At 47.9% G+C, this 22,044-nt stretch overlaps 1 protein-coding gene across 1 annotated transcript in view; it reads left to right on the top strand.

The window, feature by feature from the left end:
• Window positions 1-20,916, top strand: part of LOC133562618 (troponin C, slow skeletal and cardiac muscles-like) — a 24,327-nt gene extending 3,411 nt beyond the window's left edge. The window contains exons 4-5 of the mRNA XM_061916634.1: window positions 17,361-17,627; window positions 20,733-20,916. Coding sequence (XP_061772618.1) covers window positions 17,361-17,627; window positions 20,733-20,761 — 296 coding nt within the window. The 3' untranslated portion in view covers window positions 20,762-20,916. The remainder of the gene's footprint in view (window positions 1-17,360; window positions 17,628-20,732) is intronic.
• Window positions 20,917-22,044: the final 1,128 nt, after the last annotated feature.

The raw sequence follows: 22,044 nt of genomic DNA, 5'->3' as shown, positions 1-22,044 counted from the left end.
TCACACCTCACACTAACACACCTCACACTAACACACCTCACACTAACACACCTCACACTAACACACCTCACACTAACACACTCACACACCTCACACTTCACACCTCACACTAACACACCTCACACCTCCACCTCACACCTCACACTAACACACCTCACACTAACACACCTCACACTTCACACCTCACACCTCACACCTCACACTAACACACCTCACACACCTCACACTTCACACCTCACACTAACACTAACACACCTCACACACCTCACACTTCACACCTCACACTAACACACCTCACACTAACACTAACACACCTCACACACCTCACACTTCACACCTCACACTAACACACCTCACACTAACACACCTCACACTAACACACCTCACACTTCACACCTCACACCTCACACTCACACTAACACACCTCACACTAACACACCTCACACTTCACACTTCACACCTCACACTAACACACCTCACACTTCACACCTCACACCTCACACCTCACACTAACACACCTCACACTAACACTAACACACCTCACACACCTCACACACCTCACACTTCACACCTCACACTAACACACCTCACACTAACACACCTCCCACCTCACACTAACACACCTCACACTAACACACCTCACACTAACACTAACACACCTCACATTCACACCTCACACCTCACACTAACACACCTCCCACCTCACACTAACACACCTCACACCTCACACTAACACACCTCACACTAACACACCTCACACTAACACACCTCACACTAACACCTCACACTAACACACCTCACACTAACACACCTCACACTAACACACCTCACACTAACACACCTCACACCTCACACTAACACACCTCACACTAACACACCTCACACTAACACACCTCACACCTCACACTAACACACCTCACACCTCACACTAACACACCTCACACTAACACACCTCACACCTCACACTAACACACCTCACACTAACACACCTCACACTAACATACCTCACACCTCACACTAACACACCTCACACCTCACACTAACACACCTCACACTAACACACCTCACACTAACACACCTCACACTAACACACCTCACACTAACACACCTCACACCTCACACTAACACACTCACACTCACACTAACACACCTCACACTAACACACCTCACACTAACACACCTCACACTAACACACCTCACACCTCACACTAACACACCTCACACCTCACACTAACACACCTCACACTAACACACCTCACACCTCACACTAACACACTCACACCTCACACTAACACACCTCACACTAACACACCTCACACCTCACACTAACACACCTCACACCTCACACTAACACACCTCACACCTCACACCTCACACTAACACACCTCACACTAACACACCTCACACTAACACACCTCACACTAACACACCTCACACCTCACACTAACACACCTCACACCTCACTCTAACACACCTCACACCTCACACTAACACACCTCACACTAACACACCTCACACTAACACACCTCACACTAACACACCTCACACCTCACACTAACACACCTCACACTAACACACCTCACACCTCACACTAACACACCTCACACCTCACACTAACACACCTCACACTAACACACCTCACACCTCACACTAACACACCTCACACCTCACACTAACACACCTCACACTAACACACCTCACACCTCACACTAACACACCTCACACTAACACACCTCACACCTCACACTAACACACCTCACACTAACACACCTCACACTAACACACCTCACACCTCACACTAACACACCTCACACTAACACACCTCACACCTCACACTAACACACCTCACACCTCACACTAACACACCTCACACTAACACACCTCACACCTCACACCTCACACTAACACACCTCACACCTCACACTAACACACCTCACACCTCACACTAACACACCTCACACCTCACACTAACACACCTCACACTAACACACCTCACACCTCACACTAACACACCTCACACCTCACACTAACACACCTCACACCTCACACTAACACACCTCACACTAACACACCTCACACTAACACACCTCACACTAACACACCTCACACCTCACACTAACACACCTTACACTAACACACCTCACACCTGACACTAACACACTAACACACCTCACACTAACACACTAACACACCTCACACCTCACACTAACACACTAACACACCTCACACTAACACACTAACACACCTCACACCTCACACTAACACACCTCACACCTCACACTAACACACCTCACACCTCACACTAACACACTAACACACCTCAAACTAACACACTAACACACCTCACACTAACGCACCTCACACCTCACACCTCACACTAACACACCTCACACTAACATACCTCACACCTCACACCTCACACTAACACACCTCACACCTCACACCTCACACTAACACACCTCACACCTCACACTAACACACCTCACACTAACACACCTCACACTAACACACCTCACACTAACACACCTCACACTAACATACCTCACACCTCACACCTCACACTAACACACCTCACACCTCACACTAACACACCTCACACCTCACACTAACACACCTCACACTAACACACCTCACACCTCACACTAACACACTTCACACCTCACACCTCACACTAACACACCTCACACCTCACACTAACACACTTCACACCTCACACCTCACACCTCACACTAACACACCTCACACCTCACACTAACATACCTCACACCTCACACCTCACACTAACACACCTCACACTAACACACCTCACACCTCACACCTCACACTAACACACCTCACACTAACACACCTCACACCTCACACTAACACACCTCACACTAACACACCTCACACTAACACACCTCACACTAACACACCTCACACCTCACACCTCACACTAACACACCTCACACCTCACACTAACACACCTCACACTAACACACCTCACACCTCACACTAACACACCTCACACTAACACACCTCACACCTCACACCTCACACTAACACACCTCACACTAACACACCTCACACCTCACACTAACACACCTCACACCTCACACTAACACACCTCACACCTCACACTAACACACCTCACACTAACACACCTCACACCTCACACTAACACACCTCACACCTCACACTAACACACCTCACACTAACACACCTCACACCTCACACCTCACACTAACACACCTCACACTAACATACCTCACACCTCACACCTCACACTAACACACCTCACACTTACACACCTCACACCTCACACTAACACACCTCACACTAACACACCTCACACTAACACACCTCACACTAACACACCTCACACCTCACACCTCACACTAACACACCTCACACCTCACACTAACACACCTCACACTAACACACCTCACACCTCACACTAACACACCTCACACTAACACACCTCACACCTCACACCTCACACTAACACACCTCACACTAACACACCTCACACCTCACACTAACACACCTCACACCTCACACTAACACACCTCACACCTCACACTAACACACCTCACACTAACACACCTCACACCTCACACTAACACACCTCACACCTCACACTAACACACCTCACACTAACACACCTCACACCTCACACCTCACACTAACACACCTCACACCTCACACTAACACACCTCACACTAACACACCTCACACCTCACACTAACACCTCACACCTCACACCTCACACTAACACACCTCACACTAACACACCTCACACCTCACACCTCACACTAACACACCTCACACCTCACACTAACACACCTCACACTAACACACCTCACACTCACACTAACACACCTCACACCTCACACTAACACACCTCACACCTCACACTAACACACCTCACACCTCACACTAACACACCTCACACTAACACACCTCACACTAACACACCTCACACTAACACACCTCACACCTCACACTAACACACCTTACACTAACACACCTCACACCTCACACTAACACACTAACACACCTCACACTAACACACTAACACACCTCACACCTCACACTAACGCACCTCACACCTCACACCTCACACTAACACACCTCACACCTCACACTAACACACCTCACACCTCACACTAACACACTAACACACCTCACACTAACACACCTCACACCTCACACTAACACACCTCACACCTCACACTAACACACCTCACACTAACATACCTCACACCTCACACCTCACACTAACACACCTCACACCTCACACCTCACACTAACACACCTCACACCTCACACTAACACACCTCACACTAACACACCTCACACTAACACACCTCACACTAACACACCTCACACTAACACACCTCACACTAACATACCTCACACCTCACACCTCACACTAACACACCTCACACCTCACACTAACACACCTCACACCTCACACTAACACACCTCACACTAACACACCTCACACCTCACACTAACACACTTCACACCTCACACCTCACACTAACACACCTCACACCTCACACTAACACACTTCACACCTCACACCTCACACCTCACACTAACACACCTCACACCTCACACTAACACACCTCACACTAACACTAACACACCTCACACACCTCACACTTCACACCTCACACTAACACACCTCACACTAACACACCTCACACTAACACACCTCACACTTCACACCTCACACCTCACACCTCACACTAACACACCTCACACTTCACACCTCACACCTCACACCTCACACTAACACACCTCACACTAACACTAACACACCTCACACACCTCACACTTCACACCTCACACTAACACACCTCACACTAACACACCTCCCACCTCACACTAACACACCTCACACTAACACACCTCACACTAACACTAACACACCTCACACTTCACACCTCACACCTCACACTAACACACCTCCCACCTCACACTAACACACCTCACACCTCACACTAACACACCTCACACCTCACACTAACACACCTCACACTAACACACCTCACACTAACACCTCACACTAACACACCTCACACTAACACACCTCACACTAACACACCTCACACTAACACACCTCACACCTCACACTAACACACCTCACACTAACACACCTCACACTAACACACCTCACACCTCACACTAACACACCTCACACCTCACACTAACACACCTCACACTAACACACCTCACACCTCACACTAACACACCTCACACTAACACACCTCACACCTCACTCTAACACACCTCACACCTCACACTAACACACCTCACACTAACACACCTCACACTAACATACCTCACACCTCACACTAACACACCTCACACCTCACACTAACACACCTCACACTAACATACCTCACACCTCACACTAACACACCTCACACCTCACACTAACACACCTCACACTAACACACCTCACACTAACACACCTCACACTAACACACCTCACACTAACACACCTCACACCTCACACTAACACACCTCACACCTCACACTAACACACCTCACACTAACACACCTCACACTAACACACCTCACACTAACACACCTCACACTAACACACCTCACACCTCACACTAACACACCTCACACCTCACACTAACACACCTCACACTAACACACCTCACACCTCACACTAACACACCTCACACCTCACACTAACACACCTCACACTAACACACCTCACACCTCACACTAACACACCTCACACCTCACACTAACACACCTCACACACCTCACACTTCACACCTCACACTAACACTAACACACCTCACACACCTCACACTTCACACCTCACACTAACACACCTCACACTAACACACCTCACACTAACACACCTCACACACCTCACACTTCACACCTCACACTAACACACCTCACACTAACACACCTCACACCTCCCACCTCACACCTCACACTAACACACCTCACACTAACACACCTCACACTAACACACCTCACACTAACACACCTCACACTAACACACCTCACACTAACACACCTCACACACCTCACACTTCACACCTCACACTAACACACCTCACACCTCCACCTCACACCTCACACTAACACACCTCACACTAACACACCTCACACTTCACACCTCACACCTCACACCTCACACTAACACACCTCACACACCTCACACTTCACACCTCACACTAACACTAACACACCTCACACACCTCACACTTCACACCTCACACTAACACACCTCACACTACACTAACACACCTCACACACCTCACACTTCACACCTCACACTAACACACCTCACACTAACACACCTCACACTAACACACCTCACACTTCATACCTCACACCTCACACCTCACACTAACACACCTCACACTAACACACCTCACACTTCACACCTCACACCTCACACTAACACACCTCACACTTCACACCTCACACTCACACCTCACACTAACACACCTCACACTAACACTAACACACCTCACACACCTCACACTTCACACCTCACACTAACACACCTCACACTAACACACCTCCCACCTCACACTAACACACCTCACACTAACACACCTCACACTAACACTAACACACCTCACACTTCACACCTCACACCTCACACTAACACACCTCCCACCTCACACTAACACACCTCACACCTCACACTAACACACCTCACACCTCACACTAACACACCTCACACTAACACACCTCACACTAACACACCTCACACTAACACCTCACACTAACACACCTCACACTAACACACCTCACACTAACACACCTCACACTAACACACCTCACACCTCACACTAACACACCTCACACTAACACACCTCACACTAACACACCTCACACCTCACACTAACACACCTCACACCTCACACTAACACACCTCACACTAACACACCTCACACTTCACACCTCACACCTCACACTAACACACCTCCCACCTCACACTAACACACCTCACACCTCACACTAACACACCTCACACCTCACACTAACACACCTCACACTAACACACCTCACACCTCACACTAACACACCTCACACCTCACACTAACACACCTCACACTAACACACCTCACACCTCACACTAACACACCTCACACCTCACACTAACACACCTCACACTAACACACCTCACACTAACACACCTCACACTAACACACCTCACACCTCACACTAACACACCTCACACTAACACACCTCACACTAACACACCTCACACCTCACACTAACACACCTCACACTAACACACCTCACACCTCACACTAACACACCTCACACCTCACACTAACACACCTCACACTAACACACCTCACACCTCACACTAACACACCTCACACCTCACACTAACACACCTCACACTAACACCTCACACCTCACACTAACACACCTCACACTAACACACCTCACACTAACACACCTCACACCTCACACTAACACACCTCACACCTCACACTAACACACCTCACACTAACACACCTCACACCTCACACTAACACACCTCACACTAACACACCTCACACCTCACTCTAACACACCTCACACCTCACACTAACACACCTCACACTAACACACCTCACACTAACATACCTCACACCTCACACTAACACACCTCACACCTCACACTAACACACCTCACACTAACACACCTCACACTAACACACCTCACACTAACACACACCTCACACTAACACACCTCACACCTCACACTAACACACCTCACACCTCACACTAACACACCTCACACTAACACACCTCACACTAACACACCTCACACTAACACACCTCACACTAACACACCTCACACCTCACACTAACACACCTCACACCTCACACTAACACACCTCACACTAACACACCTCACACCTCACACTAACACACCTCACACCTCACACTAACACACCTCACACTAACACACCTCACACCTCACACTAACACACCTCACACCTCACACTAACACACCTCACACACCTCACACTTCACACCTCACACTAACACTAACACACCTCACACACCTCACACTTCACACCTCACACTAACACACCTCACACTAACACACCTCACACTAACACACCTCACACACCTCACACTTCACACCTCACACTAACACACCTCACACTACACACCTCACACCTCCCACCTCACACCTCACACTAACACACCTCACACTAACACACCTCACACTAACACACCTCACACTAACACACCTCACACTAACACACCTCACACTAACACACCTCACACACCTCACACTTCACACCTCACACTAACACACCTCACACCTCCACCTCACACCTCACACTAACACACCTCACACTAACACACCTCACACTTCACACTCACACACCTCACACCTCACACTAACACACCTCACACACCTCACACTTCACACCTCACACTAACACTAACACACCTCACACACCCTCACACTTCACACCTCACACTAACACACCTCACACTAACACTAACACACCTCACACACCTCACACTTCACACCTCACACTAACACACCTCACACTAACACACCTCACACTAACACACCTCACACTTCACACCTCACACCTCACACCTCACACTAACACACCTCACACTAACACACCTCACACTTCACACTCACACCTCACACTAACACACCTCACACTTCACACCTCACACCTCACACCTCACACTAACACACCTCACACTAACACTAACACACCTCACACACCTCACACTTCACACCTCACACTAACACACCTCACACTAACACACCTCACACTAACACTAACACCTCACACTAACACACCTCCACCTCACACTAACACACCTCACACTAACACACTCACACTAACACTAACACACCTCACACTTCACACCTCACACCTCACACTAACACACCTCCACCTCACACTAACACACCTCACACCTCACACTAACACACCTCACACTAACACACCTCACACTAACACACCTCACACTAACACCTCACACTAACACACCTCACACTAACACACCTCACACTAACACACCTCACACTAACACACCTCACACCTCACACTAACACACCTCACACTAACACACCTCACACTAACACACCTCACACCTCACACTAACACACCTCACACCTCACACTAACACACCTCACACTAACACACCTCACACTAACACACCTCACACCTCACACTAACACACCTCACACTAACACACCTCACACTAACACACCTCACACTAACACACCTCACACTAACACACCTCACACCTCACACTAACACACCTCACACCTCACACTAACACACCTCACACTAACACACCTCACACTAACACACCTCACACTAACACACCTCACACTAACACACCTCACACCTCACACTAACACACCTCACACCTCACACTAACACACCTCACACTAACACACCTCACACCTCACACTAACACACCTCACACCTCACACTAACACACCTCACACTAACACACCTCACACCTCACACTAACACACCTCACACCTCACACTAACACACCTCACACCTCACACCTCACACTAACACACCTCACACTAACACACCTCACACTAACACACCTCACACTAACACACCTCACACCTCACACTAACACACTCACACCTCACTCTAACACACCTCACACCTCACACTAACACACCTCACACTAACACACCTCACACTAACACACCTCACACTAACACACCTCACACCTCACACTAACACACCTCACACTAACACACCTCACACCTCACACTAACACACCTCACACCTCACACTAACACACCTCACACTAACACACCTCACACCTAACACACCTCACACTAACACACTCACACTAACACACCTCACACTAACACACCTCACACCTCACACTAACACACCTCACACTAACACACCTCACACCTCACACTAACACACCTCACACCTCACACTAACACACCTCACACTAACACACCTCACACCTCACACTAACACACCTCACACTAACACACCTCACACCTCACACTAACACACCTCACACTAACACACCTCACACCTCACACTAACACACCTCACACTAACACACCTCACACTAACACACCTCACACCTCACACTAACACACCTCACACTAACACACCTCACACCTCACACTAACACACCTCACACCTCACACTAACACACCTCACACTAACACACCTCACACCTCACACCTCACACTAACACACCTCACACCTCACACTAACACACCTCACACCTCACACTAACACACCTCACACCTCACACTAACACACCTCACACTAACACACCTCACACCTCACACTAACACACCTCACACCTCACACTAACACACCTCACACCTCACACTAACACACCTCACACTAACACACCTCACACTAACACACCTCACACCTCACACTAACACACCTTACACTAACACACCTCACACCTCACACTAACACACTAACACACCTCACACTAACACACTAACACACCTCACACCTCACACTAACACACCTCACACTAACACACTAACACACCTCACACCTCACACTAACACACCTCACACCTCACACTAACACACCTCACACCTCACACTAACACACTAACACACCTCAAACTAACACACTAACACACCTCACACTAACGCACCTCACACCTCACACCTCACACTAACACACCTCACACTAACATACCTCACACCTCACACCTCACACTAACACACCTCACACCTCACACCTCACACTAACACACCTCACACCTCACACTAACACACCTCACACTAACACACCTCACACTAACACACCTCACACTAACACACCTCACACTAACATACCTCACACCTCACACCTCACACTAACACACCTCACACCTCACACTAACACACCTCACACCTCACACTAACACACCTCACACTAACACACCTCACACCTCACACTAACACACTTCACACCTCACACCTCAAACTAACACACCTCACACCTCACACTAACACACTTCACACTACACACCTCACACCTCACACTAACACACCTCACACTAACACACCTCACACCTCACACTAACACACCTCACACTAACATACCTCACACTAACACACCTCACACCTCACACTAACACACCTCACACCTCACACTAACACACCTCACACTAACACACCTCACACTAACACACCTCACACTAACACACCTCACACTAACACACCTCACACCTCACACTAACACACCTCACACCTCACACTAACACACCTCACACTAACACACCTCACACTAACACACCTCACACTAACACACCTCACACTAACACACCTCACACCTCACACTAACACACCTCACACTAACACACCTCACACCTCACACTAACACACCTCACACCTCACACTAACACACCTCACACTAACACACTCACACTAACACACCTCACACTAACACACCTCACACTAACACACCTCACACCTCACACTAACACACCTCACACTAACACACCTCACACTAACACACCTCACACTAACACACCTCACACTAACACACCTCACACTAACACACCTCACACTAACACACCTCACACTAACACACCTCACACTAACACACCTCACACCTCACACTAACACACCTCACACTAACACACCTCACACCTCACACTAACACACCTCACACTAACATACCTCACACCTCACACCTCACACTAACACACCTCACACTAACACACCTCACACCTCACACTAACACACCTCACACCTCACACTAACACACCTCACACTAACACACCTCACACTAACACACCTCACACTAACACACCTCACACTAACACACCTCACACCTCACACTAACACACCTCACACTAACATACCTCACCTCACACCTCACACTAACACACCTCACACTAACACACCTCACACCTCACACTAACACACCTCACACTAACACACCTCACACTAACACACCTCACACTAACACACCTCACACTCACACCTCACACTAACACACCTCACACCTCACACTAACACACCTCACACTAACACACCTCACACCTCACACTAACACACCTCACACTAACACACCTCACACCTCACACTAACACACCTCACACTAACACACCTCACACCTCACACTAACACACCTCACACCTCACACTAACACACCTCACACCTCACACTAACACACCTCACACTAACACACCTCACACCTCACACTAACACACCTCACACCTCACACTAACACACCTCACACTAACACACCTCACACCTCACACTAACACACCTCACACCTCACACTAACACACCTCACACTAACACCTCACACCTCACACTAACACACCTCACACTAACACACCTCACACCTCACACTAACACACCTCACACTAACACACCTCACACCTCACACTAACACACCTCACACCTCACACTAACACACCTCACACCTCACACTAACACACCTCACACTAACACACCTCACACTAACACACCTCACCTCACACTAACACACCTTACACTAACACACCTCACACCTCACACTAACACACTACACACCTCACACTAACACACTAACACACCTCACACCTCACACTAACGCACCTCACACCTCACACCTCACACTAACACACCTCACACCTCACACTAACACACCTCACACCTCACACAACACACTAACACACCTCACACCTCACACTAACACACCTCACACCTCACACTAACACACCTCACACTAACACACCTCACACTAACACACCTCACACTAACACACCTCACACTAACACACCTCACACCTCACACTAACACACCTCACACTAACACACCTCACACCTCACACTAACACACCTCACACTAACACACCTCACACCTCACACTAACACACCTCACACCTCACACCTCACACTAACACACCTCACACCTCACACCTCACACTAACACACCTCCACCTCACACTAACACACCTCACACTAACACTAACACACCTCACACCTCACACTAACACACCTCACACTAAAACACCTCACACTAACACTAACACACCTCACACTAAAACACCTCACACTAACACACCTCACACCTCACACTAACACACCTCACACTAACACACCTCACACTAACACACCTCACACTAACACACCTCACACTAAAACACCTCACACTAACACACCTCACACTAACACACCTCACACTAACACACCTCACACCTCACACTAACACTAACACACCTCATACTAACACACCTCACACTAACACACCTCACACTAACACTAACACTAACACACCTCACACTAACACACCTCACACCTCACACTAACACTAACACACCTCACACTAACACACCTCACACTAACACTAACACACCTCACACTAACACACCTCACACTAACACTAACACACCTCACACACCTCACACCGCACACCTCACACTAACACTAACACACCTCACACCTCACACACCTCACACCTCACACTAACACACCACACACCTCACACTAACACACCTCACACTAACACACCTCACACCTCACACACCTCACACCTCACACCTCACACACCACACACCTCACACTAACACACCTCACACTAACACACCTCACACCTCACACACCTCACACCTCACACCTCACACTAACACACCTCACACCTCACACCTCACACTAACACACCTCACACTAACACACCTCACACTAACACACCTCACACTAACACTAACACACCTCACACTAACACACCTCACACTAACACACCTCACACTAACACACCTCACACACCTCACACTTCACACCTCACACCTCACACTAACACTAACACACCTCACACTAACACACCTCACACACCTCACACCAACACACACTTACCAACACACACTTACAAGGTGGGTAATTGCGGAGAGGAAAAAAGACTCCAAAATGAAGAAATGCAAATCAGTTGTCATGGTTGACTTAAAAGAAGCGTTCAAATCTCTGACTGTACTTGTGAAAACAACCAGACCGATGCCATCTGCGTTGGTACCGATGTGATACTGCTGCATGGCATCCAGCGAAGCCCCTCAAGCTACTTTGTCTTTGAAACGTCATTTAAGTGTTGCAAAACAACCTCAGTGCTGATGTGACCAAGCAAGACAGATGTGAGATTCTGCTGTTTTTAGGCAGGCCTGGGAGGTTATTCAGAAATATGCCAAACAAACGACACTGATTAAGTGCTTTTTGTGATCATCAATTTTGAAGTGTGCTTGACGCTCCATTTATATTTCTGGTGATTTACACCTGCAAGTAGTCTCCAGGTAAATATAGTCTCATGCATGTCAAATAGCACCAGGAGCTCTTTATTGCACCCTCGCTAAATACCCACTGACTCATTTACTTATGTTACAGCCCGGTTCACAAATGTCCTCAAAATTCTGCACACAATACCCGATCATGACAGAGTTTTTTTTTTGGGCTCATTTATATTCACTTGAATATTTTGTTGATGCACCTTTGGTAGTTATTGCAGCCTCAAGTCCTTTGGAGTATGACACCACCTTTTCAGGTGTGTCAGTGGATGGTGGAGGGTGTGTCAGTCCATGGTGGAGGGTGTGTCAGTGGATGGTGGAGGGTGTGTCAGTCCATGGTGGAGGGTGTGTCAGTGGATGGTGGAGGGTGTGTCAGTCCATGGTGGAGGGTGTGTCAGTCCATGGTGGAGGGTGTGTCAGTCCATGGTGGAGGGTGTGTCAGTCCATGGTGGAGGATGTGTCAGTGGATGGTGGAGGGTATGTCAGTCCATGGTGGAGGGTGTGTCAGTCCATGGTGGAGGGTGTGTCAGTCCATGGTGGAGGGTGTGTCAGTCCATAGTGGAGGGTGTGTCAGTCCATAGTGGAGGGTGTGTCAGTGGATGGTGGAGGGTGTGTCAGTGGATGGTGGAGGGTGTGTCAGTCCATAGTGGAGGGTGTGTCAGTCCATGGTGGAGGGTGTGTCAGTGGATGGTGGAAGGTGTGTCAGTCCATGGTGGAGGGTGTGCCAGTCCATGGTGGAGGGTGTGTCAGTCCATGGTGGAGGGTGTGTCAGTCCATGGTGGAGGGTGTGTCAGTCCATGGTGGAGGGTGTGTCAGTGGATGGTGGAGGGTGGGTCAGTCCATGGTGGAGGGTGTGTCAGTCCATGGTGGAGGGTGTGTCAGTGGATGGTGGAAGGTGTGTCAGTCCATGGTGGAGGGTGTGCCAGTCCATGGTGGAGGGTGTGTCAGTCCATGGTGGAGGGTGTGTCAGTCCATGGTGGAGGGTGTGTCAGTCCATGGTGGAGGGTGTGTCAGTGGATGGTGGAAGGTGTGTCAGTCCATGGTGGAGGGTGTGCCAGTCCATGGTGGAGGGTGTGTCAGTCCATGGTGGAGGGTGTGTCAGCCCATGGTGGAGGGTGTGTCAGTCCATGGTGGAGGGTGTGTCAGTCCATGGTGGAGGGTGTGTCAGTGGATGGTGGAGGGTGTGTCAGTCCATGGTGGAGGGTGTGTCAGTCCATGGTGGAGGGTGTGTCAGTCCATGGTGGAGCGTGTGTCAGTCCATGGTGGAGGGTGTGTCAGTCCATGGTGGAGGGTGTGTCAGTGGATGGTGGAGGGTGTGTCAGTCCATGGTGGAGGGTGTGTCAGTGGATGGTGGAGGGTGTGTCAGTCCATGGTGGAGGGTGTGTCAGTGGATGGTGGAGGGTGTGTCAGTCTATAATGGAGGGTGTGTCAGTCCATGGTGGAGGGTGTGTCAGTGGATGGTGGAGGGTGTGTCAGTCCATGGTGGAGGGTGTGTCAGTGGATGGTGGAGGGTGTGTCAGTCTATAATGGAGGGTGTGTCAGTCCATGGAGGAGGGTGTGTCAGTACATAATGGAGGGTGTGTCAGTCCATGGTGGAGGGTGTGTCAGTCCATGGTGGAGGGTGTGTCAGTGGATGGTGGAGGGTGTGTCAGTCCATGGTGGAGGGTGTGTCAGCCCATGGTGGAGGGTGTGTCAGTCCATGGTGGAGGGTGTGTCAGTCCATGTGGAGGGTGTGTCAGTGGATGGTGGAAGGTGTGTCAGTCCATGGTGGAGGGTGTGTCAGTCCATGGTGGAGGGTGTGTCAGTCCATGGTGGAGGGTGTGTCAGTGGATGGTGGAGGGTGTGTCAGTGGATGGTGGAGGGTGTGTCAGTGGAAGGTGGAGGGTGTGTCAGTGGATGGTGGAGGGTGTGTCAGTCCATGGTGGAGGGTGTGTCAGTGGGTGATGGAGGGTGTGTCAGTCCATGATGGAGGGTGTGTCAGTCCATGGTGGAGGGTGTGTCAGTCCATGGTGGAGGGTGTGTCAGTCCATGGTGGAGGGTGTGTCAGTCCATGGTGGAGGGTGTGTCAGTCCATGGTGGAGGGTGTGTCAGTCCATGGTGGAGGGTGTGTCAGTGGATGGTGGAGGGTATGTCAGTCCATGGTGGAGGGTGTGTCAGTCCATGGTGGAGGGTGTGTCAGTCCATAGTGGAGGGTGTGTCAGTGGATGGTGGAGGGTGTGTCAGTGGATGGTGGAGGGTGTGTCAGTCCATAGTGGAGGGTGTGTCAGTCCATAGTGGAGGGTGTGTCAGCCCATGGTGGAGGGTGTGTCAGTGGATGGTGGAGGGTGTGTCAGTCCATGGTGGAGGGTGTGTCAGTCCATAGTGGAGGGTGTGTCAGCCCATGGTGGAGGGTGTGTCAGTGGATGGTGGAGGGTGTGTCAGTGGAAGGTGGAGGGTGTGTCAGTGGATGGTGGAGGGTGTGTCAGTGGAAGGTGGAGGGTGTGTCAGTGGATGGTGGAGGCTGTGTCAGTGGATGTGGAGGGTGTGTCAGTGGATGGTGGAGGGTGTGTCAGTGGATGGTGGAGGCTGTGTCAGTCCATGGTGGAGGGTGTGTCAGTGGGTGATGGAGGGTGTGTCAGTCCATGGTGGAGGGTGTGTCAGTCCATGGTGGAGGGTGTGTCAGTGGATGGTGGAGGGTGTGTCAGTGGATGGTGGAGGGTGTGTCAGTGGATGGTGGAGGGTGTGTCAGTGGATGATGGAGGGTGTGTCAGTGGATGGTGGAGGGTGTGTCAGTCCATGGTGGAGGGCGTGTCAGTGGGTGGTGGAGGGTGTGTCAAAATGACAGTTGAGCCACAAAGTTGCTCCCCATCAACAGTTTCCTCTGAGAAGATCATATGTCTTTGTGAGCCGTCCTTCTTCCTGCACACTTGCGTCACAACCACTGCCATAAATAATGAAAGGAGAGACACATTAGTGACTTCACAGCAAGTGTGTGTGAATGAGAGCTTGTTTTTCCCACTTCCCCTGGCTTCCTCACTTGAAAAGCTGCTAGCACTCAGCACTCACGCCTCATGAGTCAATGTCGCCCCATCTGCACACTCAAGCTGTTTGCAGCTTTCCAGGGACCCCACAGAACCTGCGAGGCAGCGACTTGAGGGCGGGTCTGTGTCTTTGACATCTTCAGTAGAGCTTTAATACCTTTTGTCTCATGTGCTGCGTTCAAGACCACCGAGTCTTTCTCTCATCCTGCTGCTGTGTGCTTCCGTCCTTGGCAGTTTGACGGCGACGGCGACGGAAAGATCACGCCGGAGGAGCTGAAGGACGGCATGAAGAGTCTCCTGGGTGAGAAGCTGAAGAAGGGAGAGCTGGAGGAGATCCTGGCCGACATTGACCTCAACAAGGACGGCAACATCGACTTTGATGGTGAGCAGCTGTTGGAAGAGCAGAAGACTTGAACAACATCACCCAGCTTCTATTTGCCATCTTCAAGTACTGACCTGAGTAGGAGACGCCATTACTTTCTAAACATGGTTGAAAAAAGACCCGTCCTCTTAGGTTTGGGGTCTAGAGGAAGTCCGTTGGTGCCAAATATCTCCACAAGACGGTGCTTTTCTTCCTGTCACTCGCAAACACCTGTGACCCAGCAGGGTAGTTATGACCAGGACCAGTCCGTGGCAGAGACCAGGACCAGTCCATGGCAGAGACCAGGACCAGGCCATGGCATGGACCAGTACAGGTGTGCTGGGACTAAATGATGCCCAGTCAAGTACAGGTGTGCTGGGACTAAATGATGCCCAGTCAAGTACAGGTGTGCTGGGACTAAATGATGCCCAGTCAAGTACAGGTGTGCTGGGACTAAATGATGTCCAGTCAAGTACAGGTGTGCTGGGACTAAATGATGTCCAGTCAAGTACAGGTGTGCTGGGACTAAATGGTGTCCAGTCAAGTACAGGTGTGCTGGGACTAAATGATGTCCAGTCAAGTACAGGTGTGCTGGGACTAAATGATGCCCAGTCAGGTACAGGTGTGCTGGGACTAAATGATGTCCAGTCAAGTACAGGTGTGCTGGGACTAAATGATGTCCAGTCAAGTACAGGTGTGCTGGGACTAAATGATGTCCAGTCAAGTACAGGTGTGCTGGGACTAAATGATGCCCAGTCAAGTACAGGTGTGCTGGGACTAAATGATGCCCAGTCAAGTACAGGTGTGCTGGGACTAAATGATGCCCAGTCAAGTACAGGTGTGCTGGGACTAAATGATGTCCAGTCAAGTACAGGTGTGCTGGGACTAAATGATGTCCAGTCAAGTACAGGTGTGCTGGGACTAAATGATGTCCAGTCAAGTACAGGTGTGCTGGGACTAAATGATGCCCAGTCAAGTACAGGTGTGCTGGGACTAAATGATGTCCAGTCAAGTACAGGTGTGCTGGGACTAAATGATGTTCAGTCAAGTACAGGTGTGCTGGGACTAAATGATGTCCAGTCAAGTACAGGTGTGCTGGGACTAAATGATGTCCAGTCAAGTACAGGTGTGCTGGGACTAAATGATGCCCAGTCAAGTACAGGTGTGCTGGGACTAAATGATGTCCAGTCAGGTACAGGTGTGCTGGGACTAAATGATGTCCAGTCAAGTACAGGTGTGCTGGGACTAAATGATGTCCAGTCAAGTACAGGTGTGCTGGGACTAAATGATGTCCAGTCAAGTACAGGTGTGCTGGGACTAAATGAATATACAAAGCCTGTTTCCATATGAGTTGGGAAATGGTGTTAGATGTAAATATAAACAGAATACAATGATTTGCAAATCCTTTTCAAGCCATATTCAGTTGAATATGCTACAAAGACAACATATTTCATGTTCAAACTCATACACTTTTTTTGCAAATAATCATTAACTTTACAATTTGATGCCAGCAACACGTGACAAAGAAGTTGGGAAAGGTGGCAATAAATACTGATAAAGTTGAGGAATGCTCATCAAACACTTATTTGGGACATCCCACAGGTGTGCAGGCTAATTGGGAACAGGTGGGTGCCATGATTGGCTATAAAAACAGCTTCCCCAGAAAATGCTCAGTCTTTCACAAGAAAGGATGGGGCGAGGTACACCCCTTTGTCCACAACTGCGTGAGCAAATAGTCAAACAGTTTAAGAACAACCTTTCTCAAAGTGACATTGCAAGAAATTTAGGGATTTCAACATCTACGCTCCATAATATCATCAAAAGGTTCAGAGAATCTGGAGAAATCACTCCACGTAAGCGGCATGGCCGGAAACCAACATTGAATGACCGTGACCTTCCATCCCTCGGACGACACTGTATCAAAAACCCACATCAATCTCTAAAGGATATCACCACATAGGCTCAGGAACACTTCAGAAAACCACTGTCACTAAATACAGTTGGTTGCTACATCTGTAAGTGTAAGTTAAAGCTCTACTATGCAAAGCAAAAGCCATTTATCAACAACATCCAGAAACGCCGCCGGCTTCTCTGGGCCCGAGATCATCTAAGATGGACTGATGCAAAGTGGAAAAGTGTTCTGTGGTCTGACGAGTCCACATTTCAAATTGTTTTTGGAAATATTCGACATGGCGTCATCCGGACCAAAGGGGAAGCGAACCATCCAGACTGTTATTGACGCAAAGTGTAAAAGCCAGCATGTGTGATGGTATGGGGGTGCATTAGTGCCCAAGGCATGGGTAACTTACACATCTGTGAAGGCACCATTAATGCTGAAAGGTACATACAGCTTTTGAAACAACATATGCTGCCATCTATGCGCCATCTTTTTCATGGACGCCCCTGCTTATTTCAGCAAGACAATGCCAAGCCATGTGTTACAACAGCGTGGCTTCCTAGTAAAAGAGTGCAGGTACTTTCCTGGCCCGCCTGCAGTCCAGGCCTGTCTCCCATGGAAAATGTGTGGTGCATTATGAAGCGTAAAATAGGACCGCGGAGACCCCGGACTGTTGAAGGACTGAAGCTCTACATAAAACAAGAATGGGAAAGAATTCCACTTTCAAAGCTTCAACAATTAGTTTCCTCAGTTCCCAAACGTTTATTGAGTGTTGTTAAAAGAAAAGGTGATGTAACACAGTGGTGAACATGCCCTTTCCCAACTACTTTGGCACGTGTTGCAGCCATGAAATTCTAAGTTAATTATTATTTGCACGAAAAAAAATAAAGTTTATGAGTTTGAACATGAAATATGTTGTCTTTGTAGCATATTCAACTGAATATGGCTTGAAAAGGATTTGCAAATCATTGTATTCTGTTTATATTTACATCTAACACAATTTCCCAACTCATATAGAAACGGGTTTGTATATATATATATATATATATATATATATATATATATATACACACTTCATATCTGTATGTATAGGAGGTAATGGGAGTGACTCAACCTGCGTCTCCACGGCCACTGCACCTGCTCATTGTCTCACACCAGCACTTCCTATGCAACTCCTGTCATCATGTCATGACGTCATAATGTCATGATGTCATCATGTCTCTGTGCAGAGTTTGTGATGATGCTGTCTGCTCGCTGACCGGAGGACCACACACTGCTCCTGTCCTGCAGTCTGCCTTGCTGTGGATTCTACTTCGTGACCACGCATGGCAGGAGGGACAATGGATTGGATTTTCAAAATAAAATGGTGCAGTCTGTGCAAAAAGCGAGTTATGAAACGTTTGATTGAAAGAAGCAAAGATGCTGCAATGTCGCCCCCTTGTGGCTGCAGACGCCAAACACACACACACACACACACACACACACACACACGAAACTCCAAAGACGTGGGGGCCAGATGGATATTTTTCATACTGCAAACATTACAGATAAATATACTTTTTAAGCCTCTCAAGGTCGCAGTCATATAAATGTTTTAAAATTAAGTCATTTTAACATTTTTATTCAAGGCCTAAACCTCAAGATCAACTTCAGACCTTCTTGTTGGTATAAAGTTGCTGTTTTTGTTATGTTTTATGCCCTTTTTGTCAAACCCCACAAACACAAAATATGTGATATTTTCCCCCCAAAAAATATTTAAAAGTGGAATATTTGACATGATTTCAGCCTTAAATAGATCAACAGTTCATAACATTGATTTTAGTTTTTAAATTCTATTAATATTCTTGGGGATCCAAATTGACCCCCACTCATGAAAGTGTTAAAAATAAGTCATACTTTTCTCTCTCTTTTTTTTTTTTGCTTTTTTTTTTGCTTTTAGCACTCAAGTCTCTTGATCCACTTTAGATCTATCCATTGATTATACCTTCCTATTATTTTTGTCATGTTTTTTGTTTGTTTTATGGTAATTTTGTGGAATAAAACATGTTTTATAAGGCAAACACATGACATAAGTAACGTAACATAAGTAAATTAATCAATAATGCATAGCATTGATTTACATTTTTTTGTTTGATCAATAGCAATAAAAAAAAATAAATTAAAAAATAAAAGAGAGAATAAAAATGATTGGGGATCCAAAAGGGCCCCACTCATAAAAATGTTGAAAATACTCATACTTTTTTTTTTTTTTTCACTTTTTAAGGCTTAAGTCTGTAGATCCACTTCAGATCTACCAGATTATACACCTTTATTTTATTTTATTTTCCAAAGAAAACTTAGTTTTTATATAGCAAATACACAAGATATGCAAAATGGCCAATAATTTTTAACTTAGATTTTAGTTCATTATTTTTTAATCAATGACTGTTTTATTTTTATTTTTAACGCTTAAGTCTCTAGATCAACTTTAGATCTATCCATCAATTATACGCTTCATTATTTTTTTCAAGTTTTTTTGTTTGTTTGATGCTGCTTTTGTCA

Source organism: Nerophis ophidion, linkage group LG01 (genome assembly GCF_033978795.1).
Source record: "Nerophis ophidion isolate RoL-2023_Sa linkage group LG01, RoL_Noph_v1.0, whole genome shotgun sequence".
Classification (NCBI taxonomy): Eukaryota; Metazoa; Chordata; class Actinopteri; order Syngnathiformes; family Syngnathidae; genus Nerophis; species Nerophis ophidion.
This window is presented reverse-complemented; position numbering and strand designations above follow the sequence as displayed.